This window comes from Nuphar pumila, chromosome 2 (genome assembly GCF_984573655.1).
Source record: "Nuphar pumila chromosome 2, dmNupPumi1.hap1.1, whole genome shotgun sequence".
NCBI lineage: Eukaryota > Viridiplantae > Streptophyta > Magnoliopsida > Nymphaeales > Nymphaeaceae > Nuphar > Nuphar pumila.
In genome coordinates, this window is record NC_143250.1 from 3,421,826 (window position 1) to 3,449,453 (window position 27,628).

The 27,628-nt window shown below is 39.5% G+C and overlaps 1 protein-coding gene across 1 annotated transcript; it reads right to left on the reverse strand.

Moving 5' to 3' along the window:
- Positions 1-1,594: 1,594 nt before the first annotated feature.
- LOC149844505 (putative GPI-anchored protein At4g28100) lies at positions 1,595-5,344 on the reverse strand. Its single transcript, XM_089994615.1, has 3 exons — positions 5,285-5,344; positions 3,637-4,594; positions 1,595-2,168 (listed from the first exon to the last, which is right to left on the reverse strand). Exons 2-3 carry the CDS (start codon positions 4,234-4,236, stop codon positions 1,836-1,838), a joined length of 933 nt encoding a protein of 310 aa, XP_089850741.1. The 5' UTR covers positions 4,237-4,594; positions 5,285-5,344; the 3' UTR covers positions 1,595-1,835.
- Positions 5,345-27,628: the final 22,284 nt, after the last annotated feature.

The window sequence follows — 27,628 nt, forward strand, 5'->3', positions numbered from 1 at the left end:
TGCAGGCATCTTGTGAATCCCAAATTGAATGTCCCTTTATAATAATTCCTCCAGTTTGTTGCTTACTCGATAACCCATAGAGGCTGGGAATATTTTTTTATGATGAATGGAGGAGAAACCACCCTCCAGATTAGAGACATAGCCGCCGGGCAATGTTATCAGTATCGGTATCGTCGTATCAGCAAAAAATTATACTCTTCAACCCTGAATCGGCTACTTTTTAATAAATATTTAATATTATTTTCATAGTTTTAACATGTATGATGTTATGATTGACACAATACTTTTTATTATTTTTAACCGATACGGAACTATTCACATATTTTTTTATTATTTTTTAACCGATACAGAATGATTCTTGACTTGAGTATTGGTGTCGGCCGATACAGCTGAATCGGTGGCCAAACGATTCAGGGCCAATACAGATACTGACAACATTGCTTACAGGTACCACCGAGATGGTTTCCCATGTGATAGTTGGGGTCCTGTATCAAGCTGAAGGCTCGGGATCGAATCCCTCTGCCACATGGGCGGTTGTTGTTCTGGTAGGGGTCAGCCTAACCCCAGCTTGCCTTTCAAAAAAAAAGGGATTGCTTACAGGTCCTTGTCTCGTTGTCTCATCGATGTAAACTTGTGGAGCACCCCTTGCCCCCAAGGAGTCGCCTTGCTTCAGCATAAACAAGTAACATGATACTCTTACTCTTGATAATGTAAAGGGCTAATGTGAGAATGGAATCCTGACCACCTGCTAGCTGCCAAAGCCCCTCAACACCAGGCTAAAACCCTTGGGGCTGAGGCTAAGAATATTTAATGTGAACAAGTAAAGAAGCCCTTTTACCAACACTATGGAGGTTTGAACTGGGTGCCAACTGATTGGATCTTGACCTGATTCTAAACATTCTCATTAATCTCGTTATCAAGATTTTTCTCAGAACAGAAAAGTTTACTATAAATAGGTTCTTCAAAAAACCGAATGAAAAATTTTCAAACATGTAGTGTGAATTTGATGGAATGGATCAAAAGTCTTTGGAACATTTACTCCCACTTTGACATGGGTGCCACCATCGCCATCAAACACATAAAAAGTACTTGTCTCCCCCATTTCTTGTTTGGGAGTCCAACTTTTTCTCCATTGAGAAAAAGTCGACTTCGGATTTATTATCCACTCCATCAAACACGCCCTTATAGTTAAAAAATTTAAAAAGCATGATAAAAGGATGTTAGATTATTTAAAATTAAACTCTATAAGAAAACACAATATTGAAACGAGACTAGATAACATAAACCAGACTCAATCAAATATTAGATTTCATATTCTTAAATAAAAATTGCAAATATCAATCAAAACTCGTGTGGGCCCCACTCAAATCCGAATTTTAAAAATCCACAAACCAGATCCGGGTCCATAGACTACTACTTGGATCCTCCAATTCCAACCTAATCATATAATCAAACATATTACATTAAACCCGAATCGGGTCATACCTGACCATTGACTCCCCTAACTAACAGGGAACTGACCAAGAACATGTGCGCAAGTGGGTCAGATCAGAATCTCTTTGAGAAAAGGAAAAAGGAAAAAAGTAATCCAAATTCCAATCACAAAAATGGTATATTCATTCATAGACGACTAATGGGGACAAGGAGTGCAAGAGATACAACCACTGCATTATCAACACATTATCAAATAGATCAATATGTAAGACACAAAACAACCAAAACAGTGAAACGGGCCTAGGAGTGGTATGCTACTTTGTACATGCCGAAGATAGTCCATTACTCCTACAAGATCCTCATGACCCGATCCATATCCTGACTTCGGACCCCAGCCTCCCTCAATGAAACCATAAGGCAACCAGCAGAAGAGTGGCATGCAATAAGAGGGTCACTGCTGGTGTGGGTGAACTTAGGGTGGAAGACGAGTCCGCCTTCAGAAACTGGAGCGAGTCAACCGCAAGCGGCATGTTCTCCTGGTCGGGGCTGCATGTGGACTGGTGTAGAGGATGAGTGCTGTACATGACCGCCCGGAGCACAGCGGAGACGGTCGGAATGTAGGCGGTCTTGTTCCTCGCCAGAAGCCATGTCAAGCCCATCAGTTGGCAGTCCCTGCTGAACATCTTGCTCGCCCGGTCGTTGCCATCTTTGGTAGCGTTTTCACCCTCTTTAAGCTGCAGCAAGGGAACAACCAGAATTCTACTCAGTTCAGCTGGGTTTGGTAGCCAAATACCAGATTCAAATAGAAACAAGACTGGTTTTTTTTTTATATATATAACCCGAAGAAACCGCACCCAGCATGAAGACCTGGTCATGCTGGCTAAGCCTGCCATGCCTATGGTTGTAGTGCTGGCAGCAAATAACTCTGAGGCTAGGACCCTGTCCCCAAGCCTATGCTATGCGTTGGCTTGGCTTGCCCAGAGGGGTGATGCCCATGTGAATAGAACATTGACTGCCCATATAGCATTCAAGGGCCCACCCCACTAAGCCAACACCCCCTTGGAGCGGAGCAAGACTAGGTTAGTTTAGGTAAACGCGATATAGTGTGTTTAGATCAAGGTTGCCAGAAAAGAAAACGGAAACCAGAAACGCCTTGATAAACCAAAAAAGGGGGTGAATGTAAAACGGGAATGAGAAACGAATTGGGAAACGACTGGGAAACGAGTGAGAATCAGTTTTCCATGGGGGTAAGGATGCGTCTTTTAGAACAGTTGAAGGTAGAGTAATGTAATTTGACACCTAATCCCAGCATTGAATTTGTGGCAGAAATACCGTTTATGAAAAACATGGGAAAAAAAAACAGCATGAGGTTGGAAAATCATTAAAGTAAAAAGGTAGAAATAGTTCTCAACGAGGCAGTAACCCTGGATCAGACCAACCTGCTCAGTTCGAGACATACCATTATTCCAAAATGACAAAAATACCCTTCACAAGGACAAAAGCTTTTGAATAATGACAATCATATCCAAACAGGTGATCAAGGCCAAGAATAGGAGCAGTTTCACCAACGTACTTATGCGCAGGAAGCACGTGAAACTTTCCCTGAGACCTACACGTTCCTAGTACTACAAGTTCGTGATATAGGGAAAGTTTCCACAAGATTCCAAACGCTCTCTCTGCTAACTGAAATCTTATCACCAGGGAAGAAAAACAGAATATTGGAAAAGTAGGATGAGTTGGGATATTGCATTTCTAGAGCGTATCGCAGTTTCCAAACTCCTCGTATTTTTCTAGACAAGGGGTTCGTTGCATATGAACTGTTCCAACTTATCCAGAAAACAAGATTGATTTGGGCGGGATCCATAACGAATATCCCGACTTATCCCACTTTCCAATATCCCAATTTATCACAGTTTTTCTGAACAACAAAACACCAACAAAACAAGGACAATCAGTGTCAGTCGTGATGCATACGGCAGATTCCCCGTGATCGAAAGATCGCTGGAACATCTCAGAGAAGCAAATTTTTCCAAAATCAAGAAAAATAAAAATAAGACAAAAATCCAATGGATATTCAATAAAAAAAAAACGAAACGAACCGAGCTGGTTGTTCATGATCGTCCTCGAGCTCTTCACGAGGCGAACATGAGCCGAGCGACAAGCAGCTCGTCTCGTCTCCCAGACCTAGCGATAGAACCTTACCTTCTGGAGAGCAGTGAGGCAGCGGGTGCAACCGGCGTAGGAGGCGTTCCGGCAGCTGGACTCGAGGGCACGGACGGCGGCGGTGGGCGCGGCGCTGTGAGAAGCCGCCGAGACATTGAACGCGGCGGGGCAGCTGAGCGAGCCGATCTGGTGGAGCCGGATGCCGCAGAAGCAGAGGACCGGGTCGCACGTCGCGTTGGGCTGGGGCAGCGCGATGTCGCGGCTCTGGAGCGACGCCTGAAGCGAGCTGACGCACTTCTGCGAGTCGTCGGGCATCATGGGCAGGTCGGACGAGACCGGGCCCGAAGGCTGCAGCGCCGTCCGGGCGTGGGCCGCGAAGAGCCAAGCAGCCAGCACCGGGCAGCACCGGCTCCGGTCGAGGCCCTGACCGCAGGCGTCCTTCACCCCGCCGAAGAGCTCAGCCGTGAGGTCCAGCCGGCACGCCTCCGCCTCGGACTGAACCGGGAAGGCCGGGACGGTGCCTGGAGACTCGCCCGGGTTCACAGGATGCGAAGCCGAGACTGGGTCGGTCGCCGAGTCGACGAGACGGATGAGAAGAACCGCCAGGAGGAGGGACGACACGAACCGGAGGGGATTCATCGGCGGTAGATTCTGGTGGGAAAGGAGGAGCGGATTTGAAAGGATGGATTAAATCGAGTTCGATGCGAAGCTTCTCAAGCACGAGAGAGACGTGAGCGCGCGGGAAGAGGACGCGTCCTCTGTTTATGCTTCCGTGAAAGGATTTCTTCTTCTTAAGATCTCAGAGAGGTTTCTGCGGATTAACCGTGGGAATCGAGAAAATTCGAGTGTTGCGCAGCTTTCCTTCTGATTAACAACTCGGAGAGTGACAAGTTTCTCTTGGTAATTTTTTCAATGAGGCTTCTATGAACCAACTTTCCACAGAAAAGTCCCAGAGGAAAATCGCAGAAGCCACGCAATGCCGAGAGTGAGACGATGTCTGCGCAAATTTTCACAGGAAAACTTCAGAGCAAAATCTCAGGAACTATAAGAGAATTTTTCGGCTAATTTTCCACGTAAAAACTCCACAGAAAAATGGGAGAAAACTGCGCAATATGAAGAACGAGCCTCCTCCAGCGTAATTTCCGAGGAAAATCTCGGAAAAACACGCAGTTGAGGAAATGACGCTCGCGCTGGCGAAATCAAGCCGAGAAAGATTCAGAAGAAACTCTAAAGAACAACCGAAAATCGATCAGAATCTCGCTGAAAACCCAACGATTTCACGGAAGAGTGTTTCTCTGAGCCCATTCACAAGAGAAACCAACCCACATTGTTTCTGAATACGTAAAGAAACCCCAGAAAGCACAGAAAAACACCTTTTCCCTCTCTACCCAACCTCGAGCGCGAGCCAAAGAGAGCAAAAAGCATGAAAATTGCGATCTTTGACGTCAAGCACTCACGAGAGACCAATATCTGCTCCACCCTCAATGCAGAACCGAAAAAAGAGATCCTGGAAAAGTCCAGAAAAACGCAGAGACAAAGAAAATGAAGAACAGGATTTCTTCGTCGTTTCTGTAGCTCGAGGGATAGCTTCACAGAGCGAAAAGCCGAGAAAATCGCGAACTCGGCCGCTAAGTTGCTCGTGTGAGAGTCAGAGCTCCACAGCGAGCATCATCATTCCGGCTATTACCTGCCACTAAAAAGTAGTAGGCCTCCCTTCTCCTCCCTCCTCCTCCTCCTCCTCCTCTGCCTGCCGATTCACTGAAGCTAGAGAGAGAGATCGGTAGATTCCTAAGCAGAAAGAGAGAGAGAAATATGTAGATTGAAATTTTCTTTTGGGCAATTTTCAAGGAAGCATCTTATTTTTCAGCATAATTTAGAAAAGCCCTGAAAAGTTTTTATTTTATTTCGATCTTAGTTGTCTCAAGACTCAATCTTAGGTGGGGTTGATTAGGACCCGATCCGTCCCATACCCTGATAAAAAAGGAGGTCTGAGTAGTAACTGGGTCAGATTCAAAGGGTCAGATTAATATATATTCCGGTATGGTTTGTGAAATTTTATATCAGATCTGGGTCCAATATGAGTTTCGATTAAGACTCATGATTTTTCAATATAAAAAAGTTCAAAAATATTACTTTACAGAATATAAACTGGGTCTAGTTGATGTAATCTTTATAGAACCCGTTCTGATTTTTCTTATAGCAGACCCAATGGGACCCAGGTCTGGACCCAATGCCAGTACCTCCAAGTCAAATCCGGGTTCAGTCAGGTGGGTCCAACCAGATCAGACCCATTGGCACCACTAATCTAAAGGGGATCGTAAAGCTGACTTCTGACCTTTGAGACGAAGCAGGTTTTTGTTTTTTTTTTTTGTTTTTAATCTTCAAGGGTAAACGCCCGACCTCTTAATAGTAACTAAAGAAGGGTTGGTATTTTGACGGTTTTCAGAATTCTTTAAAGGTTAGGTTGGTAGTTTTATGAATTATGTCAAGGATGACAGGTGTTATTTTGAAAACGGTTTTTTTTTTCTTTTCTTTTTTTTAATGTTGAGTGGGGCCCAGCTAAGTGTCGTGGGAAAAAGCCTGCCTGGTATTTTGTTGGTTTCTGCCGCTGTCCTTTCTGCGGATTGCTCATTCCCTGCGGGATTTTGGAGGCTTTTGGGCACAAACGCATGTGATTTCCCGGGAACGTACAAATTCCCCCTTCTTTCTTTTTTCTTATTTAATTGCTTTATTTTATTTTATTTTATCAGCGTTCTTTGTTCTTGTTTGTGACTTTGTCCTCGCTCGCTTGTTCCTACTTGACTTTTCTTTTCTTTTTTTTGGTTTTTTCGCTCTTTCTAGGTTAGTGCACGGCTGAGAGTGGAGGTGGCCGAGGATCTTTTCGGTCATTTGAGTTTGGATAAAACGAGACCCGAAAAGAGGGTCCGGATCCGTTTCTAAATTTTGGTGGGTGGTGGGGCTCGTCAAATCGGTTCGTGTACGAATCCAAGAGTTGGACGTGATTTTGAATTAAAGTCACATATATGGATTTCAGGATTTTCGTGGCAAGGGATTATCCAGTAATGTTTAAAAGAATGATTCTTTTTCTTTGTCTCTGGAACCGGGGTCAGTCCCTCAAACCCGCAACTCCCCTTTTATCTTTAAAATAAAGAATCATCTTCCTTTTTGTTACATTTTCCTCTTACGGCCATAGAGGAACCATTTTCTCACGTTTGCAATCATATGAGAAAATGGACAACCATCCTCTCAAAGCTTGAGAAAATGGTACTCTTTGGGGAGTAAGCAAACGTGCACAAAGACTCACCAACGGGGGCTCAGTTGGTCTGGCAGGAGCAGTTAGTGCACGTCACCTTGTATTGGGATGTTGCAAGTTCGAACCCCAAATGGTATGATTTTTTAACTGTTAGGGGTCTACGTAACCAGCTTTCTCTGTCGAAAAAAAAAAGTGGACAAACTCTTAGAGGCTAGAAAATGATTCAAGATCGGTTTATCTCGGCAATGAGCTCCTTCCGGCTCGTGAAAAAAACTAGGGGTGTCAATGGGTCGGGTTTGAACTGGACTCGACACATACCATACCCTATACGGTCAGGCTTTGGTGATAAATAAGAAGGTCCAATTATAATCTGGGTCGGACCCGAAGGGTCTGATTAATATATGGAGCCGGACATGGTTTGTGAAATTTCATACCAGACTCAGGCCCAACCCAAGTTCCTACTAAGATCTGCAATTTTTCAGTGTAAAAAAGATACTATTTTACCAGGTATGATCTGGGTCTGGTTCATAGAATCCCTGTAGGATCCAGGGTTTCTCTTATGGTGGGTCCAATTATACTTCGGTCTGGACCCAGTACCATCATCTCAAATCAGGTCTGGGTTTGATTTCACCTGGATCCGAACCACACCCAACCCATTGACACACCTAGTTGTTAAGCATGTCTTTTTTGTTTCACTAAGACAAGAAAAAACCACGTCGTGAACCCTCGTGAAGCTAGTTACAAGAGACCCGGAGACCATAGTGACAAAAGTTTAAGAGGACAATCTAACAGCTATCTTTTTCTCGGGAGCAATTCAAATTTATTATTTTCCTTCATTTTTATAGACAAATTATTGGTAGATAAACAAAATTAAGGTTGTTAAATGCATAAGTAAATGGAATAAAAATAAAAAAAATGTGTAAAAAAATCTGTGCTTCCTTTTCTCTATTTTGCTGACATAAATCTAAATACCTTGAGAAAAATGTGGCCTTCTCCACCGAGGTGGTATCCCACGTGGTAAGCAGGGTCCTGTGCCCTGCTGAAGGCCCCAGGTTCGAATCCCTCTGCCACATGGGGCTTAAGAGATATTTGGTAGGGGTCTGCCTAACCCCAGTTTGCCTTTAAAAAAAATGTCATAATATTTTTAAGACATCTTTATTGTTTTTTTTTTATTTAAAATGAATGAAAAATATCACGATGTTTTTGTGATACAATAACAATATCTCTATATGGTTGTGTGGTCATTTATTTGTTTTATCATTCTTTTCAAAACAGAAAAATATATAAAGTAGTTTCAAAGTTCAAATTTTTTCTCTTTTTTCTAGTTGTAAAAATAATACTTTGTTGAACAAGCCCACTCGGGCTCAGCTCGTACTCATAGTCAGTTCGTGAAAAGATGAGCTCGAGCTTGTCTGGAGCAAAATAACCCAAGCTTGAACAAACTTATTCGGGTCATTTACTAGGCCTACATAGAGTTGGAAGCTTGCACCATAGTTAGGCTGGTTGGATCCGAGCAAAAAGGATCCGCCTGTTGAGTGTGGGTCTAGTCTCCCCAACTCTTGCCAAACTACTGCCTTCACAATAGTTATTGGATCAAGTTGGGGAAATGATACGGTATGTCCAACAAGACTTGGTCCTAAATCTATTTTGATTAAGATAGGATAGAGCCCAACATCATTGGCAACCCGATTGGAGTCTTCCTTATGTATAAATTAATGACTTTGATAAGCACATTTTTTTTAGTTAAAAGGCATCATTGTCAGCATAATTCAAAATCACACCTATGTTGTAAAAAAAATAACAATGTGCAATGGATCGGAATTTACCTAATATCGACCGAATTCAACTCCATTTAGTAGAATTTGGTACGCCAAAACTATATCGAATTATAATCAGATGCAGATATGGTTTTGGCTTTTTGCTACCCAATTTGATGGATATCTGATTCTGATTACATGTAAAAAAAAACAGACATGGTATGAGTTTTTCAACATCTGAATCCGAATCCAAATTTGAATCCAATCAGCCAATGTCCCATTAACTGAATCTGGTATTGGCTACGTCTGATCTGAATCCAAGCCCTTCACATCCCTAAAGGTGCCTAAACTTTTTCTTTTTTTTTATAATCTAAGGGGAAAACCCTTCCATCACCCACCGCACTTTGCTTGGCCTCCGATTGGTAAAATCCTTGAGGTCTCACCCCTACCCACCATAGAGTACACCCAGCTTCAACCTTGCGGCAAGGTGATGTCACCTGTGGGTTTCGAACTTGTGACGTCGGGTCGGCTTGGTGACATTCACAAGTAGCTCTTAAAGGTGCCTAAACTTGTTATGGTCTATCTAAGAAAAAGACAGGCTTGACATTAAACGTACTAGAAGGTCATTGAGTAAAGTGTTCAAGCTGCCAGTTGGAGATCACGAGTTCGAATCTTAGTGCAGGCATTTCTTGCAAAAGGCGAAAACGTCCTGCCCATTTTTAGATTTTGCCCCTCTGCAGTACCCCGGGATGCAGAACCGCACCGGCCATGGCTCTTTTGGACAGTCCAAGAGAAAAAAAAACCTTCACCGCCGACCGCACATTGGCTGGCCTCCGGTTGGTAAAACCCTTGAGGTCACCCTGCTCGACGGGGAGTACACCCCAGCTTTATATTCTAATTGTTGGAGGCTAAAATCATGATATTTTCATACCAACCAAAGATAGTTTAGTAGCTAGTAACTACGGTTAATTTGAAGTGAAAAGATCAGGTGCAATATGATTGCACAAAAATCTGTGCATTAAGCACCTGTCACCCTCCATCTTTGGGAGGGCCTGTCAAGTGTGGGGCCCAAGACCTGATGGAGGGCGATCAGGTGCTTAATGCACAATTTTTGTGCAATCATATTGCACCGACTCTAATTTTTAAAAGGGTTTTCCTTCAATCTATATAAACAAAACTTTGATGCTTTCTAGAAAAATTTCAAACAGTTGGTGCCATTCTGAAAACTTTTCCTTTATCCTTTTGTTACAGCGTTAGGGGGCGTTTGCCACTGCAATTTTTCCTACGTTTTGGAACTCCTTTCCACCGGTAATTACAACCACATGCACATATAGGTACAAGAAAACAAAATAGAGGAGTAAAAGAAAGAAACAGTTTTGTTGAAATCCCATAATTTCTTGAATTTGCAAAACCCACACTGGCAAAAAGGAAATATCCAAGATCCGGATTTTTGTGAAGACTCGGCAGTCTCCAAACAGAATGTGGAAACGAGACCCACATGTTTGGGGTGTTTTGGGTTCGGTAGGACAAAAAAGGACAGTTTCACATAAGGTTACCAACAATTACCAGCAGAAAACGACCCAAGTTTGAACTCTAATGGCAGACCAGAAAAATGATGCCTTTTTTTACAGTGTCAGTTCAAAAGAGGTGACAAGAAAATGCCTGTAAATGAAAGTTGAGACTGAACTGAAATTCTGTTCTCCTGATTTTTCCAGCCATCCGTACTCAGCAGCCAGAGAGACTCAGTCTTCACCTGGTTCCATCCAGAGGCTAATGCCCACATAATTTTAAAAAAATTTATCAATAAAAGGCATCATTTTTTTTATATCTAAATTTTATTTTATTTTTATATTTACACTGAGAAACCACCTCCATCATCAGAGACCTATCCGTGCTGGCTTTACCTGCTGTACTTACAGTCGCTGTCCTGACAACGTAAACCTCCTTGGGCTTACCCCTTAAACCCAGAGAAGTCGCCACGATATCTCAACATTTGAAAATGCAGTTTTTATTGAAATATTATTTAAAAACATTAAAAAAATTTAAAACAATATCTGCATGTGCCGCCGTGTCCGGTCATGTACACATGCAGCCAAAATGGAGAGAGTATTTACTGGAACAAAATCAGAATGACTGGGGAGGGATATAATGAGTTGGGTATTTCTTAGTTTGCTTGGATTCAAGAACTTTCAGTTTCATGGATTGGTAGTTCTACCAGGTCCACCATGTGAAGAGCAATTGTGATGGTGCTTGTTTGGTTACAGAAGTTATAATAAAACACGCATCGTACCGCAGAGGTGGTATCCCATGCATGTCGTAAGCGGGGTCCTGTGCCAAGCTTAAGGCCTAGGTTCGAATCCCTCTGTCACATGGGGCTTAAGAGATATCTGGTAAGGGTCTGCCTAACCCCAGCATGCCTTTCAAAAAAAAAAAAAAACACATCCTAAGTAATTAGAGCTGTCAAGTGGGAAGCAGATTATTTTGGATGAATGCCACGTGGTTTTGTTGACTTTTGAGCTTTTTAAAATGCAAATCGGATGGTCACGATGTCAGCATGAGCAAAAACGCTCATTTTCAGCATGACCTGATCTGCTTCCTGTCAATTGGGTCCAGTTTACATCGATGCATTATTTGAGTTGGATATAGCCAACTGGGCCCGGCCGGGTTCCAACTTGGAATTGGATATAGACAATTGGCTATTATTTAACCTCAACCTGCTTTAAACACTTTTTACATCTTCACCATCCTAATCACCAAGGTTGCATTTGATTAATTTGGTCCCAATATCCCAAATTCTCTGAATTCAAACTGGATCTGAAATTCACTGCTCAGAGAGAGATAGAGAGACGAATTTGGGATTCATGTATCTATAGCCTAAACTTGGGGGCATAAAACTCATTAATATATAAAACTCATTATTAGTTTCCGCCACCAATCTTGAGTGTCATATGATAAGTCACTGTTAGGGATGATAGTGGATCGGGGCGAGGGTGGCAGACAAGGTCTACACCCTCGCCCAGTCTCAAAATCCTACCCTCTATCCTTGCACAGGTTTTGATTTTATCCTCGTTTCATGTCCGTCTCCTGTTCAAATGGAGCGGCGCCCTATTTTACCTCAGTCTACTGTCATCGTTATCATTTTTTTTATAATATTTTAAAATATTAAAAAAAAATAGTGATTCATCATTTTACACGTCGTATATTGACTTTTGCTTATTTAGGAAATGTGACAGTGGAGAAACTGTAAACGATGTCATTTTTGCTACTTTTAACCCAAAAAAACAAAACAACAAAAAAACTTTTCACGTGAAAAATTGAATGAAGACGAGATTAGGCTTTGACTTTCTTGCACGCAGATAGCGACTACTTTGCACGTACTTAAAAACCGGAAAAGGTGAGAAGTGAGAACGTTCCTTTATTTTCCGGAGTTTACCAACATGCCACCACCGGCCCCGTTCAAGACCCAGACTCAGTACGGCTTGGTCAAGTCTGACCACTGCCCTCTGCTGCTGAGCCCACATTGTAGCCCACTAAGGGTGCAACTTGCAAATGGATCAGATTCGGTCCGAACCTCTGAATGTACAATTGGATCTCAGACCCTAACTTATGTTGAAAACAGCTGTTAATCTGAAAACCTCAAAACCAAACTTGAACCTTAGCCACAATGCGTGATGATCTTCTACCTTCACCGGCAGTCCAAGCACTTTATCGTTTCACGTAGCGATGGCCCTCTATAGGGTCGTCATTAGACATCCCATTCAAAATTGACCGCACTTGATGTGAACCATTATACTTTACCGGATCCAACTAAACAGGTTCAGGTTCGATTCTTGTGGGCGTCACCTCTTGCGCAAGCCTGCTAGACTATGACTGTAGGTAGGGGTGGGCATCGGGCTGGCGAAACCCAGCCCGATAGTAAATAGACCAGGCCCTTGACCGGGATGGCCCCGTTGACGGCCTGAACCATTTATTATCGGGCTTGGTTTTGGCCTGATTCTTAACGGGCTCATGTTTGAAAAGAGGCTCACTGAGGCATTGGCCCGATTGCCCAATGTGAAGCTGGCCCGGGTGTGCCCAAACAAGACGATTCCTTACAAAACAATCCTAGTCAATTGTGTGTGCAATTAATGTGATTTGGTGTAATTAATTATCTTTTTTCAAAAATTAATGCAATTAATTAGGTAAATAAAATTAATTAACAAGTTCCCATCTACCCAAGATACTATGTGATTTCTAGTTTTCATAAAAAAAATAATTTTACCCTTTTTTTTATAACTGAAGCCCATAGGACCAGCTCGGTAGCCCGTGGACAGGGTTCGGCCCGGTTCCTAACGGGCTTGGGCCTAAAATCATGGCCCATGGCGGGCTGGGTCGGCTTTGCCCTTCGGGTTGCCCGGCCCGTTGCCCACCCCTAACTGTAGGTATGGTAAGCTGAGCTAACGCGACTCTAGGTCGTCAATCACAAATGCGGTTTTTTCAACAAAAAAAAAAAACGTTTACATTTATCTGACACCCAACCCTAATGAACAGGGAAGCTTGGGGCCTCGACACCCATTTGAGCTCCCAAGTCCCAACTTAGCTTCTAGCCGTAGTGACAAAAGTTAAAAACAACAAAATATAGGCAACCAAAAACTTGCAAGAATTTGAATTTTTGTTTTAAATCTTGTGTTTTTTCTGGCAAAATCTTGGCACTAAAAGATTATAAAAATATAAAAAAATATCTTTTATAAGGAAATATAAATAAAAAAAATATTTGAAAATATAAACTGCATGTTTTTTCCTGATAGATAGCTGATAAAACATAAATATCACATTTAAAATGTGATTTTTATGTTTTAAACAAAAACTTGCAAGAAATCTCGCGATATTTTTGCTATGCTTCTAGCCCAATGATGACTCAAGAGGGTCCCAAAGGGCACGATGGGTGTCCATGGTTCTAGAATATCCCTTGATAAGGTCACCAGTGGACGACCAAAAGCTTTAGGGTTAGGTATTTCAAGGGCAAAAGCTACTCTTGATAATAATAAACAAATAATGAAAAAGGTAGAAAGGTGAAAGGAAAATTTGCAACAAAAGGGAAAAAGAAAGAGGGCAGTTGCAGATTTGATCGACTCATGCTTCCCCTTTTCTTTATAATCTTTTTCAATTATGAAATAAAATAATCATGATAATGAAAAAGCGGTCCTTGTTATACCCCAATAATTATCCGGAATTAAAAATCCTCATATCCCATTATTCCATTGGAATAAGGACAAGGGAGCACAATCACACCATTAGGGGACTTCACCATGGGACCCTCCTTGGAATTGCCCTACAAAAGAAAACCTTGGTTGGTGTGAACCAACATGAACATGAATGAGACCGTTGGTTTGGATTGTGGGGTTGATTGCATGTGGGCCTGTGTCCATTGAGCCCTAAAATAGACCTTTGATAATCGAAACCTTTCAATCAATGTTGTCTGTATCTGTGCGTATACATACGTATCGTTTTGGCAGAAAATCGATGAGCTTCACCTTGGAATGGGTTATTTTTTAATAAATATAAAAAACACATTTAAAATTAGTTTTAGTATTATTTTAATAATTTTAACATGTGCCATTGACACATAATTTTAATGTTTTTTTGACAGATTCAGAACGAAATACTGACAACATTGCTTTCAATGGCTGTATCTATCATCTTGGCCATCAAAAATGAAAAATAAGAACTTGACTATGTTATATAGCCAGATAGATCCTGGTTCTTGGAGGGTTCCTGGTTAAACCCATTTTATCTCAAAAAATGAGATAAAGCCAGATAGATCCTGGTTCTTGGAGGGTTCCTGGATAAACCCACTTTATCTCAAAAAATGAGACCCAACACCATGGTACTATTTGTTTCAGTGAACCCAACGCTCCTAGTGAGTGTTTGCTTTTTCTTCCTTGTCCATATTTCAAATTTAAATTGGTCTAACCCTTTTCTCAATCACCAGCAAAGTCTTTTTTTTTTCTTTTCTTTTTTCAAACCAAATGAAAAGGACTTTCATTAACATGTTATGTAAATTCAAAATTGTTCATGCCCAGTAGACATACACTTCCAATGTTAAAAGAATATACCACCTAAAAAGATGGTGCATTTTTGTGACTGAGCCACCGTTTTGATAAAAACGTTAACGTGTTAAGGGGTTGAATGACTTGTGACAAAAGGAGTAGGGTACCTTTATGACTCAGACAAGTCAAAAGCTAGGGCAGCCCTTCTGACCATGGTGCACCTATTTTGTTTTTCTTTTTTTTAATCACTACAATGAAGGAAAATAGAAAGTAAAAAGATGCATTGAATTACAATTCAAGCCAAAAAGCCTGAACTATCCAGCCAAAGCTAAGTATCTCTATTGGGTATGGGCCTCTTTCCAACACCTGATGCTCTTTACCTTTCTTTTCTTACCTTATATAAGTTGGTGGCTTTCTTTTACGTGAAGATGTGATCATGTTCAGAGAGAGATTTTTGTAATTGGGAGTAAAAAGGTAATTGTGGAAAGCGTAATGATGCATTAAGAGGATCCCATTGAAAAGACGGCCCAAATCAGAGCGCCAGTACTTGTAAACTTGAAAGGAAAGGGTGCCCTCCTTTTTACATGGATGGGAGGGCGGTTTCCTTGCTTGGAATGTGTGCTTGATGCTCTGAAAATTTTATAGGGATGCTCCACGAGGTCTGGTTGGGGCAGACTTGGTTGGCCCACAGTCTGTTGGATGCTTTTTGAACGGGTCTGAATCTAAGTAAATCCTAATCTGTATCTTATTGGACAGATATTGGAATTTTTTAGTAGTTTAATAGTTAACCAAGAGGATTATGACTGGTAACGAAGCCGAGCTGTGAGACTGAAGTACATGAGAGAGTAATGAACACGATGATAAGCTCGATTTTCACTCTCTTGTCCAACAAAATACAGAGTTCTGAAATATAGACTTACACAGTTAGATATGATAACAAAACAACTAATAAATAATAGTAATTATCATTTTTTATAACTCTATCAAAAACAATAATATCGGATACATAATTGGCTCATGATACTCCTAATTGAATCCGACTTGTTATAACTTCATTTGGCTTATCTTTCTGAACTTCATCTGATTTATCCAAAACCTGCTTGATGTATTTGGTTTTTGAGAGACCATTATCGTCAGGAGATGTAATTGTACTAGCATTATCCTTATCATGCCCTTGCGAGCTCAATGTGTGGTAGACCGCATTGAGCTTGTCATAAATGAAAACAAACCTTGAAAATGGAAGAGGCTTAGTGATACCGTCAGTGAGTTGGTCAGAGGAGGTGATAAACTCAACTTGAAGATGATCATTTTGCATATTATCCCAAACAAAATAAAAAATAATTTTAGCATACTTGGTGCGAGCATGAAAAACCAAATTCATTGTGAGATATAAAGCCCCAATATTATCACACCAAATAGTAGGTGGCGGAAGAACGAAGTCAAGCTTATTGAGAAGAGACTCGAGCCAAAGAAGATCAGACGCATTACAGGCAAGAAACTTTTACTTAGCCTCAATGTTGGATCGAGCTACGGTCTGTTTCATACAATAAGACTAAGAAACCAAATTAGAGCCTAGAAAAACAGCAAAGCCACTGATAGACTTGTGATCATCAAGGCTACCAGCTTAGTCAACATCAGAGAAGGTGTTGAGCTGGAGAGAGAAAGATTGTGCGAAGAAAAAACCATGTTGAATAATATCCTTGAGATAGTGAAGGATGTGTTTGATGACAAGTCAGTGGGTAACAGTGGGTTGATGCATGAACTGACAAACCTTGTTGACCGCAAAAGTAATGTCAGACCTTATGATAGTGAGATATTGGTGACCACCTACGCAACTCTGATATAAAGTAGAGTCATGAAAAAGAGGGGCATTATCCTTGGATAACCAGGTAGTGGAGTTTAGAGGAGTAGAAATTGGCTTCGCATTACCTATAGAGGCATAACAAAGTAACATAAGAGCATATGTGTGCTGACAGAGAAAAAGACCTGAAGAGGCATAATAGACTTCAATACCCCAAAAATAATTTAAGCGGTAAAGATCTTTGATGGAAAAGGCAAGACTGAGGTGCTAAATCAACTGCTTAATGGCTATGATGGAGTTGTCGATGATGATGACATCATCAATATAAACTAGTAAATAAATAACTAGACCACTATCTTGAAAAATAAATAATGAAGCAACATAAAGAGAGATACGAAATCTGTGGGACTGAAGATAAGAGTTTAGATGCTGGTACCAGGCAAGCGGAGCCTGCTTGAGGTCGTACAAGTCCCGATCCAATTTGCATATATGTTGAGGGTAAGAAGAGTCTTTAAAACCCAGAGGTTGTGCCATATAAATATCTTTAGAAAAGTGACCTTTTAAGAAAGCATTATTAAAATTTAATTGATAAATCGACCAATCTGACGAAATCGCAAGAGCAAGAACAATGCAAATGGTAGTGTGTTTCACAACTAGACTAAAGTCTAAAAAAAATTTGATGCCTTCCTCTTGATGAAAATCCTTAGCAATGAGACGAGCTTTGTAGCGAGCCACTAAGCCATCAACATGTCGTTTAATCTGAAAAACTCGTTTAGAGCCAATGATATTATAATGAGGATGAGGAGGAACGAGATGCCAAGTATGATTAAGTTGAAATGTGTTAAACTGATCTTTCATGGCTCTGAGCCACTTTGGGTCAAGATTAGCCTATTTAAACGAAGTAGGTTTGGGTGTGAGTAGAAGAGAGCTAAAACAAGCAAGAGAGAGGGGATAGCGGGTAGTGGTGAACACATAGGGTTTAAGAGAGTTGGTCATAGAGTGAGTGATCATGGGGTGAGTATGGTCAGACGAGCAACTAATGATGGAGTCAAAAAGAGGGGAAAAAGAGGGCAATGGCGAAGAAGAATCAGGTGGTTTAGCAGCAAGAATGTGACTCACAGGAGAGGAAGGAATAGGCGAATCAGGAGAGATAGAAATATATGGGGGACCATTGGATTAGGAAGAAACAACTCAGGACGATCAGGAGGAGGGAGGATGACGGTTTGAGAAAGGCCCTATTTAGAAATATTAGGTGAGGAAGGATGAGCAGAGGGAGAAACACATCCAAAGACAGATTCATCAAAGTAAACATGACGAGAGATATAGGTGCAGTTTTAAAAAGGGTCAAAGCAAAGATAGCCCTTACGGTGAGAGGCATAGCCAAGAAAAGTACAAGGAATAGTCTTGAGCTAAAATTTAGAGGTATGATAGGGCGTTAAAAGTAAATAGCAATGAGCACCAAAGACACAGAGATTATGATAGTCAACCGGTTTGTAAAAGAGAAGCTCGTACGGGTCTTATGTTTAAGAACTAAGGTTGAAAGATGGTTGATGATGTAAATGGTAGTGTGAAAGGCATCAACCAAGAAGGAATATGATAGAGAAGAAGTATGCAACAGTCTGAGCCCAGTTTCAGTGACATGCCGATGTTTATGCTCAATGAGCTCATTCTGTTCCAGAGTATGTGGTCACAAAAATCGATGAAGTATGCCTTGGTCTCATAAAAAAATTTTAAAATCATGATTGGTAAATTTGCCTTCATTATCAGTTTAAAAATCACAAATGGAGAGTTGAGGTTGCTTTTCAGTGACATGCTTGAAAGACTTAAAGCACTCAAACATTTGAGACTTAACATGCAATGGAAAGAGCCATGAAAAATGAGAAAAATCATTCACTATAAGAAGATAAAAATAAAATCCTTCGTGTAAAGAGACTGGAGCAGGCCCCCAGACATCAGCTTGGAGAAGTTCAAGTGGGGATGACGTAGAAGAAAAAAAGTGACCAAAAAGAAGTTTGTGAGCTTTGCCAACGAGACTATTCTCACACACTTTTATTTTGTTATTTTTATTAACAGAGATAGCATGACTAGAGTTTAAGAAACAATCCTTTTATTTGCATATATGAGACGTTGGTGTCATATATCATAAGATGCCACTTTGCCTGCATATGCCACCACTTGCATATGGTCATCAAATTTGATTAGGTAGAGTCCCACACTCGATTTTGGTCTCCTGAGATGAATCTTACATGTCTGACAATCCTTGACAAGGAATTCAAATGGAGTGAATTCAAAAATACAATCATTATCTGCAGTAAATTGGCTCACAGATAAAAGGTTATTTGTGATAGTAGGAACATAAAGAATATTTTTTAAATTCAAGGAAGAGCCATGAGATTTTAGAATGAGATTACCAGTGTGGGAGATGAGAAGCATTTTACCATTATTAACCATGATTCGCTCACTCCCATGATATTGTATTTTATTGGAGAATTATTGGTCATCCATAGTTAGATGATTCATAGCACCAGTGTCAGGATATCAAGAGTCATTAGTGGATTGTTAAATAGACATGGCAGAGAAGGCTTTAGAGATATCCCAACAAGTTTTGGCAATATGTCTGTGTTTTCTATAATATTGACAGGTAACTGCCCTATGACTATCTTGAGTTTGAGACACTCGGTTGCTATTAGACGTGTTCGGAGAGAAATTTCTCCCTTGTCCCCTACCACAACCTCGATAAAAATTGAGGCCACGACTTCGACCCCTGAATGCAGTAAAGACAATTTGATGTGGTTCGTGTGTTTCAAGAGGCTTGACATGAATTAGAAGCACACATTTTTTCTAATTAAGAAGCAGATCATATAGATCTATGAAGGTATATAGAGCTGAATTGGTGGTGACAGAGGTCACAAAGCTTTCATACTCGAGAGGAAGATCATTCAAAGTTATTTGAACTAACTCTTCATCTTTTAAAGGGTGATTGGCGGTGACAAGAGAATTGACTAGAAACTTTATGCGGTCTAGATATGACATCATATCTATACTTTCTTTCTTAATAAAAGTCAGATCTTTCTTCAGAATCATGAGTCTCAAAGAAGATTGAGATCCATATGCTTTTTCTAATACAAGCCAGGCTTCACGGTTTTTTTTTATTCTCATGATTTGATTAAGAATAGTTTCAGAAACAGTAGCTTTGATTCAGCTGATCAGAACGAACCCAAATAGGATAATTCATATTCTCTATCTTACCTCCATCTGTTGTGTCAATGAAGAGATTTGGTTGAGGAGAAGAGCCATCAACAAATTTGAGGAGAAGAACCGTCAATAAACTTGAGAGATTCTGGCCAATCATGACTGATTCGAGCTGAGATCTCCACAATAAGTAGTCGCGTTTTAATTTTATCGAGACAAAGTTGGCGATAGCATTTCACTAGGTCATAGGAGAGGGAAGAGACGATGAGGAAGTCATTGAAAACTCGTTTGAGCTTGATAACTCTAATACCATGAGAGAGCAATGAACATTATGATAAACTCGATTTTCACTCTCTTGTCCACCGAAAGGATCGAGTATTTTATTTATAAGCATAACAATGCTTACAATGTTTAGAATACACAATTCTAGAATATCTACTTACACAATTGGATATAATAATATAAAACAACTAACAAATGATAATAGTTATTGTTTTTTATAACTCTATCAAAAACAATAATATCGGATACACGGTTGGCTCACGATACTTCTGATTGAATCTAACTTCTTGTAACTTTATTTGACTTATCTTCTTGAACTTCATTTGATTTATCCAAAACATGTTTGGCGCATTTAGTTTTGGAGAGACCATTATCATCAGGAGATGTAACTGTATGAGCATTATCTTTATTAGTATATGCCTATGTATGTCCTCTCCTCTCACCTTGACTACACCAAGCACAACCTTACTTCATGGGTCAGGACAACCATGAGTGTCATCCTTGATATTATTAAAATTATTCAATCAGAGCTGGAAGAATGCCACACAAATACAGAGAAAGGTGAGTATGAGGCTATTATCAGAGAGCTCTGCCTAAGGGTCGAGCTCCAATTGTTGCGGAAAATAAGGAAAGTGTGATGCAGCTGATTGCAGACAAAAAAACTAGATGTAGATGGATCGAAGAAGGGGACCAAAACACAACCTATTTTCACTCCCTCTACAACACAAACATTATGAGAAACTGAATCACCTCCCTCTCCTTGAAGAATGACACCACTATCACAATAAAGGAAGACATCAAAACTGAAGTTGTAGGGTTATTTTCTAAACTCTTCTAGAAAACAACTACCTCTAGAACTCCTTTTGAAGGTGAACAAAACCCAAGGGTTTCTGAAGAGGAAAATGGGGTTTTGGTGAGGGAGGATTCAGATGAAGAAATTAAGGAAGCAGTGTTCGATCTAGAGGGTGACAATGCACCAGGCCTCGATGGTTTTCCTGGCCACTTCTTTCAGAAATTCTGGCACATAGTAAGGAATAATGTCCGAAGGGCAGTCCGGAATTTCTCACACAGGGAAGCTCTTAAAGAAGATCAATTGCACCAACATAATTCTCATCCTTAAGGTAGAGGTGGCGAATAGTCTCAAGCAATTTCGTCTTATAGGCCTATGCAACTTCATTTATAAATTAATCACAAAGATTATGATCAATAGAAGGAGGGATATTTTAGATCATTTGGTTAGCCATAATCAGCAGGCCTTACTGAAGGGGCGCAACCTGCAGGATAGTGTGCTTTTAGCGAATGAAATGGTGGATTCGGTGACTAGAAGCAAGCGCCAGAGAGTCATTTTTAAAACCGACCTAGCCAAGCCTATGACATAATAGATTGGGACTTTATGAAAGATACCTTTCAATACTTTGGTTTTGCAGAATCATGGATTGACAAAGTGATGAAATGTGTTTGCACCCAATCTTTTGCGGTGGTTATCAATGGGGAAGCAAGTCATCAATTCTGGGGCAGCAGGGGCATTCTCCAGGGCGACCCTATGTCCTACCTTTTCCTTTTGGTCATGGAACACCTTACTCATCATCTTAATCTCTCGGTCTCTTTCGAGTGAAGGTTTTCACTGGCACTTCTTTTTCGTTGATGATACTCTGATTCTTTCTTCGTGACCACAAGAATTCTATTAATCATTTCATCGCCTCAGTGGAGTTTTTTAAAGCAGCATCAAGATTGTTGGTGAGTTCCACCTTCGTTCTTTTCAACCTTCCATGCAGCAGAGTTGAAACAATAGGCCAATGGAGTGGTTGACATAGGAAAGACCTCCCCTTCACGTTATTTAGGCCTTCCGATGTTCAAAGGAAAGCTGACAAAAGCCTTATGTGAGAGCCTTATCAGCAAGTTTCGCTCAAAGCTAGCCTCATGGAGTGGTCATCTTTTGTCCATGGCTGCTCGAATGGTCCTCATCAGGTCGTTACTTCTCTCCTTCCCGATCTTCTGAATGAGATTACTTCGCCTTCCTACGAACCTAATTTCCACTCTTGAGTCCATTATATGCAAGTTTTTCTAGAACGACTCTGAGATGCAGTGACACCCACACCTGCTGAGCTGGGACAAAATCAGTGGCATTTTGGCTTTGTGATTCATGATCACACTGGAGCATTCTTAGAAGCTGACTGCTTCTCAAGAACTGGCAGCTTGGAACAAAAAGAGTGGTGCCGGTGGCACCAGATCCTCACTCGAGTAGATTCCAGTTCGTGGGTGATCTTAGAAAGCGGGATGCTTGATGCAGTAGCTCTTACAAATCAGGTACTTCAAGGTATGGACCAATCCCCCTCCTTTCCAATAGTCCATCCTGTTATGTACAGTTTTGCCAAATTCTACATACGGTATACCAAAATATATTTGAATCCTATAGTGAAATACCTGTCTAGATTGGCCAGAGGGGGCAGGGCGTGCACAAATCCTTGAAGGACCACCCCCGGATTGTTCCTGGTTGAGGGATTGTATATAATTTTTTGTAATAGCTTGTTGAAAATACGTTATCTTTTGGCTAAGTCAACTGGTTGAGGATCTATCATGATCGTTGCTGTCAACTGTTGCCTCTTTTGGTGGATTTCGAAACGCTGTTAAAAATATTCTGGTTGTTACGCTGAGTACGTGTGTATTAAGCAAGATATCCTGGTTGATGTTAATAGTGATATCTTTCCAATATTTTTGTTGTATTCCCTCTTTGTAAAGCCTATCTCCTGAGAGAGGCTCACCTATATATACCCTGTATCTCTTATTAGTTGATATAAGAAACAGAGAAAGAGAGAGTGGATTAGCCATTATCGTGGATGTAGGTCTACATGAGACCGAACTACATAAATATTTGGTCTTGTTTGTGATGTATTTTTTGCTTATCATTGAATACTCAACTTCTAACATGGTATCAGCTAAGCTGCTAAATGTGTTGTGAGTTCGTTTCAAAATAAACAATGGTGGAAGCCAGACCGGGGGGAGACTCCTCCAACAATACACAGAAAATGGTAATTCAAGAACAGGTTAGCCGGAACCTCAAAATCAAATGGTTTCAATTATTTGCAATGGTTTAAAGCTGCTACTTTATTCATTAGCAGAAAAATAAAATTAGGTTATGTGACTGGTAAAAAAACTAAATCAGATTTAAGTTACCCAGCGTACGAGGAATGAGAATCAAATAACCATCTCGTAATGTCATGGTTGCTTAATTCTATGAATCCTAAGATCGCCAATGGTTTTTTGTTTTTAAATACAGCTGAAGAAATATGTGTGGCTGCAAAAGAAATGTTCGAAGAACAATATAATATAGCAAGAATGTTTTAGATAACTCAAGAATTATACAGTCTTAAGAAAAACAATCAGACCACGTTCAATGAATTTTATGCCAAAATCAAAAGTCTGCGGGATGAGTTGGACTCGTACACCATAAGTTTTAGTAATCCTTTAGATGTTAAAAAATAGAAAGAACATGGACGATTTTTTCAAATGTTAGCCTGTTTGGGACTCGAATATAAGAATTTGAGAAACCAAATCCTCATGACTCAATCGTTACCCTCATTAAACACAGTTTGCTCATTAATTATGAGAGAAGAAGCTCAGATGCGTGTAATGAATTCTAAAGATAATTTTGATATCTCAGAAACGTCTAAAAAAAATCTTTTATGAAAAAATTTTCAAGCAAGAGTGAACAAAGGCAGCAAATCTCAAACAACAAAAATCATGGGAAAAGAGTTAAATGTTCACATTATAAAAAAAATGGTCATATCCAAAAAATCTGAGAAACATAAATAGAGATCGAGAGACTTGTCGGGTGTCAATTGAGAAACAGGGTACCAAAAATCAAAATAACGATTCTGCAGCTATGTCGAAAAGGAAGGAGTCTAGTGAGACACCTCTCACTATTGAGAGCTTGATGCATCTACTATAATGCCTTGGAGAAAATGGCAACAATATGGCAGCATCTGCAATTACTGGAAATGTCTCCCATTCACCATTCTCAGGTATTGCTTCTAATACTTATCAATGGATTATAGATTCTGGAGCTTCTCAACATATGGTAAATTGCAATGAATGTTTACATGACAAAAATCTTATTAGTGATGGTTCTATTTTCTTAGCTGATGGATCAAAAATTAAAATAAGTGGTTTTGTTTATAAAGATTTTTTTTGTTTTGGTCCCAGAAAAGCTCTCATTATACCCACACTGGCATCCAATCTCTTATCGGTTTCTAAAATTACCAAGGTTGTCAATTGCAATGTAGTTTTTTCTCCAACTAACATTGTTTTTCAAGATCGATTGATCGAGAGGATAATTGGTGAAAGAAAGTGCATTAACGCCCTCTATATTTTAAGTGAGAATCATAGGGCCTTAATGATCGCACAAAAGAATAATGAAGAATTGTAGCATCATCAACTTGGTCATCCATCAAAAAGGGCATTGAGATCTCTTATGCCTGAAGTTGAATTTGATACCTCTTTGTGTGATATCTGCCGATATGCAAAACTTAGTAGGTTCTCATATCCTTTAATTGAATTTTTTTCTAGTAAACCTTTTTAGTTGGTTCATTCCGATATTTGGGGACCAACCCCTATGGTCTCTAATGATGGTTTAAAATATTATATTACTTTCATTAATGATTTTTCAAAGTGCACTTGGATCTATCTAATAAAGTCTAAAGATAAAGCTTTGACTATCTTCAAAGAATTCTACAAATTTGTGAAAACACAGTTTGATTTTAGAATCAAAGCTCTTCAAACAGATAATGGTAAAGAATACAAAAATCAAGCCTTTGATGATTTAAAAAGCTCATGGGATTGACCACCAAACTACGTGTGTTGAAACTCATCAACAAAACAGGGTTGCGGAAAGAAAAAATTGGCATCTTCTCAAAGTCACACATGCTATTATGATTCAAAGTAATGTCTCAATTTTTTTTTGGAATAAAGCCATTTTGACATACTTCTACTTGATAAATAGGTTGTCCTCTAAAAATTTTCAAGGAAAGTCTCCTCTAGAAATTTTAAAAGGAAGAAAAATCAAAATGGAACATTTACGTACTTTTGGATGTGAAGTTTTTTGTTTAGATTTCTCCCCATCATCGAGATAAACTCAACCATTATGCTAAGAAATGTGTGTTTCTTGGCTACTCTTTGACTAAAAAAGAATATAATGTTTTGATGTTGAAAACTCAAAAATGCTTATTTCAAGGGATGTCAGTTTCAATAAAAAAGCCCTATTTTTCACAACAAAATGATGAAAAATAAACAGATCAAAGAAACTCTATTTTGCTCAACTTGAAAAGTAGAGAAGATCTTGTTATCATACATAGGCCATTTGAAGATTCTCATGAGATTACTGAATCTAATCAAGAGGTTGATCATGTCCTTGTTCATGAACTTCCTCTTCGAAAGTTTGAACGCACTTCAAGGCCTCCCACTCAATTTCAAGATTTTATTACATATTTAGTTGCCCATCCTTTGGAAAAATACATACCTTATGATAAGTTGTCAACATGGCATGTTGCATATTTAAGTCAATACGATCAACGTGAGCGTACTTTATTTCAAGAAGCCAAAACTCAGAAGATTTGAATTAAAGCCATGAAAAAAGAGCTAGATGCTCTTCATAAAAATCAAACTTGGGAGGTCATTTCACGACCTCCTGGATAAAAAATTATAGGATGCTGATGGGTTTATAAAATTAAATATAAGAGTGATGGAACTGTTGAAAGGTTCAAAGCCTATATGATTGCTAAAGGATATACCCAAACTCACGTGATCGACTATACCAAGACATTTGCTACTGTGGCAAAAATGAACACTCTTAGAATTCTTATTTATGTGACTTGTAACCTTGAATGGGATATGTTTCAACTTGATGTTAAAAATACTTTTCTTCAAGAAGAGCTTGAAGAGGAAGTATATATGGATTTACCTCCTGGTCATCCCGATGAAGAAAAACCCAATGCAGTGTGTAAGTTAAAAAAGACCATTTATGGTCTAAAATAGTCACCGTGGGCGTGGTATTCAAAACTAAGTTCTGCTCTTAAAAAAAAGGAATTTTCTAGAAGCATCAATGACAATACTTTATTTATCAAAAAGGATGAACTCAATGTCACTGTGATCTTGGTCTATGTAGATGATATAGTTATAACAGGAAATCATAGTGAGGAAATTGTCAAAACTAAAGAATATCTACACAAAGTTTTTGATATTAAAGACTTGGGAAGGCTAAAATATTTTCTTGGGATTGAGTTTGTGTATTTAAAAAAGGATATTTTTTTATCACAAAAAAATATACTCTGGATATTCTCAAAGAAATAGACAAGCTTGGTGTCAAAGTTGTTGAAACTCCATGTGAAACAAGAAATAAGGCAGAAAGGCTTAAGGGGGAGCATATAGAGGATAAGGACAAATATCAATGTCTGGTGGAAAGGCTTATTTATCCCACTATGACTCATCTTGACATAACATATGTTGTCAACCAAGCAAGTCAAGTCATGCACGTTCCTACACATAGTGATCTAAAAGTTGTTGAAAGGATTTTAAAATATCTTAAACGGTCTCCTGGTCAAGGTTTATGGTATAAGAAAACTAGGCATTGTAATATAGTTGGATACTTCGATGCAGATTGGGCAAGAGATGTTCAAGATAGAAGATCAACTACAAGCTTTTGTGTTTTTATAGGAGGAAACATGGTTTCTTGGAAAAGTGAAAAGCAAAATGTGGTCTCACAGTCTAGTGCAGAAGCAGAATATCGGGCAATGGCTTTAACAACAAGTGAAATCACATGGACAAGAATGGTGTTAACTGATCTGGGTATTTCAATTAAATCTTTAACATATATGTACTGTGATAATCAAGCAGCTATTCACATAACCGCAAATCCAATATTCCATGAACGAACAAAACATATTGAGATTGATTGCTATTATGTTCATGAGAAGGTTCAGAATCATGAAATTTAAACTCCATTCACAGAAAGTTCAAATAAGCTAGCTGATGCATTGATAAAAAGTTTACCTCGTGATCAATTTTTGAGCATCATAAACAAGTGGGGGCTGCCATGATATCTTCGCCCCACTTGAGGGGGAGTGTTGAAAATACATTATCTTTTAGCTAAGTCAAGATCTATCATGATCAGTTGCTATCAATTGTTGCCTCTTTGGGTGGATTTAGAAATGTTGTTAAAAATATTCTGGTTGCTATGCTGAGTACGTGTGTCTTCAGCAAGATATCCTGATTGCTATTAATAGTGATATCCTTCCAATACTTTTGTTGTATTCCCTATTTATAAATCCTATCTTCTAGGAGAGGCTCACCTATATATAACATGTATCTCTTGTTAGTTGATATAAGAAATAGAGAAAGAGAGAGTGGCTTAGCCATTATCGTGGATGTAGGTCTACATGAGACCGAACCACGTAAATATTTGGTCTTGTTTGTGATGTATTTTCTGCTTATTGTTGAATACTCAACTTCCAACATAGCTCTATACTTTAATGAAATCCGGTAGGGGTCTGCCTAACCCCAGTTTGCCTTTCAAAAAAGTAAAATAAAATAAAATATATGATATATGTATAATAGATTTACAAAACATATATAATATGCATACTATGAATATAACATGTATGTAATATATGTATAAAATACATAATATATAAAATAAACATATATGAGCCCAACTCAAACTGAA

Bases quoted from the DNA above. Each gene is read 5' to 3' on its own strand.
- LOC149844505 (XM_089994615.1), bottom strand. From the start codon at position 4,236: ATGAATCCCCTCCGGTTCGTGTCGTCCCTCCTCCTGGCGGTTCTTCTC. The intron at 2,169-3,636 runs GTAAGGTTCTAT...CCCTTGCTGCAG, and splicing joins GCCTCACTGCTCTCCAGAAG to CTTAAAGAGGGTGAAAACGC.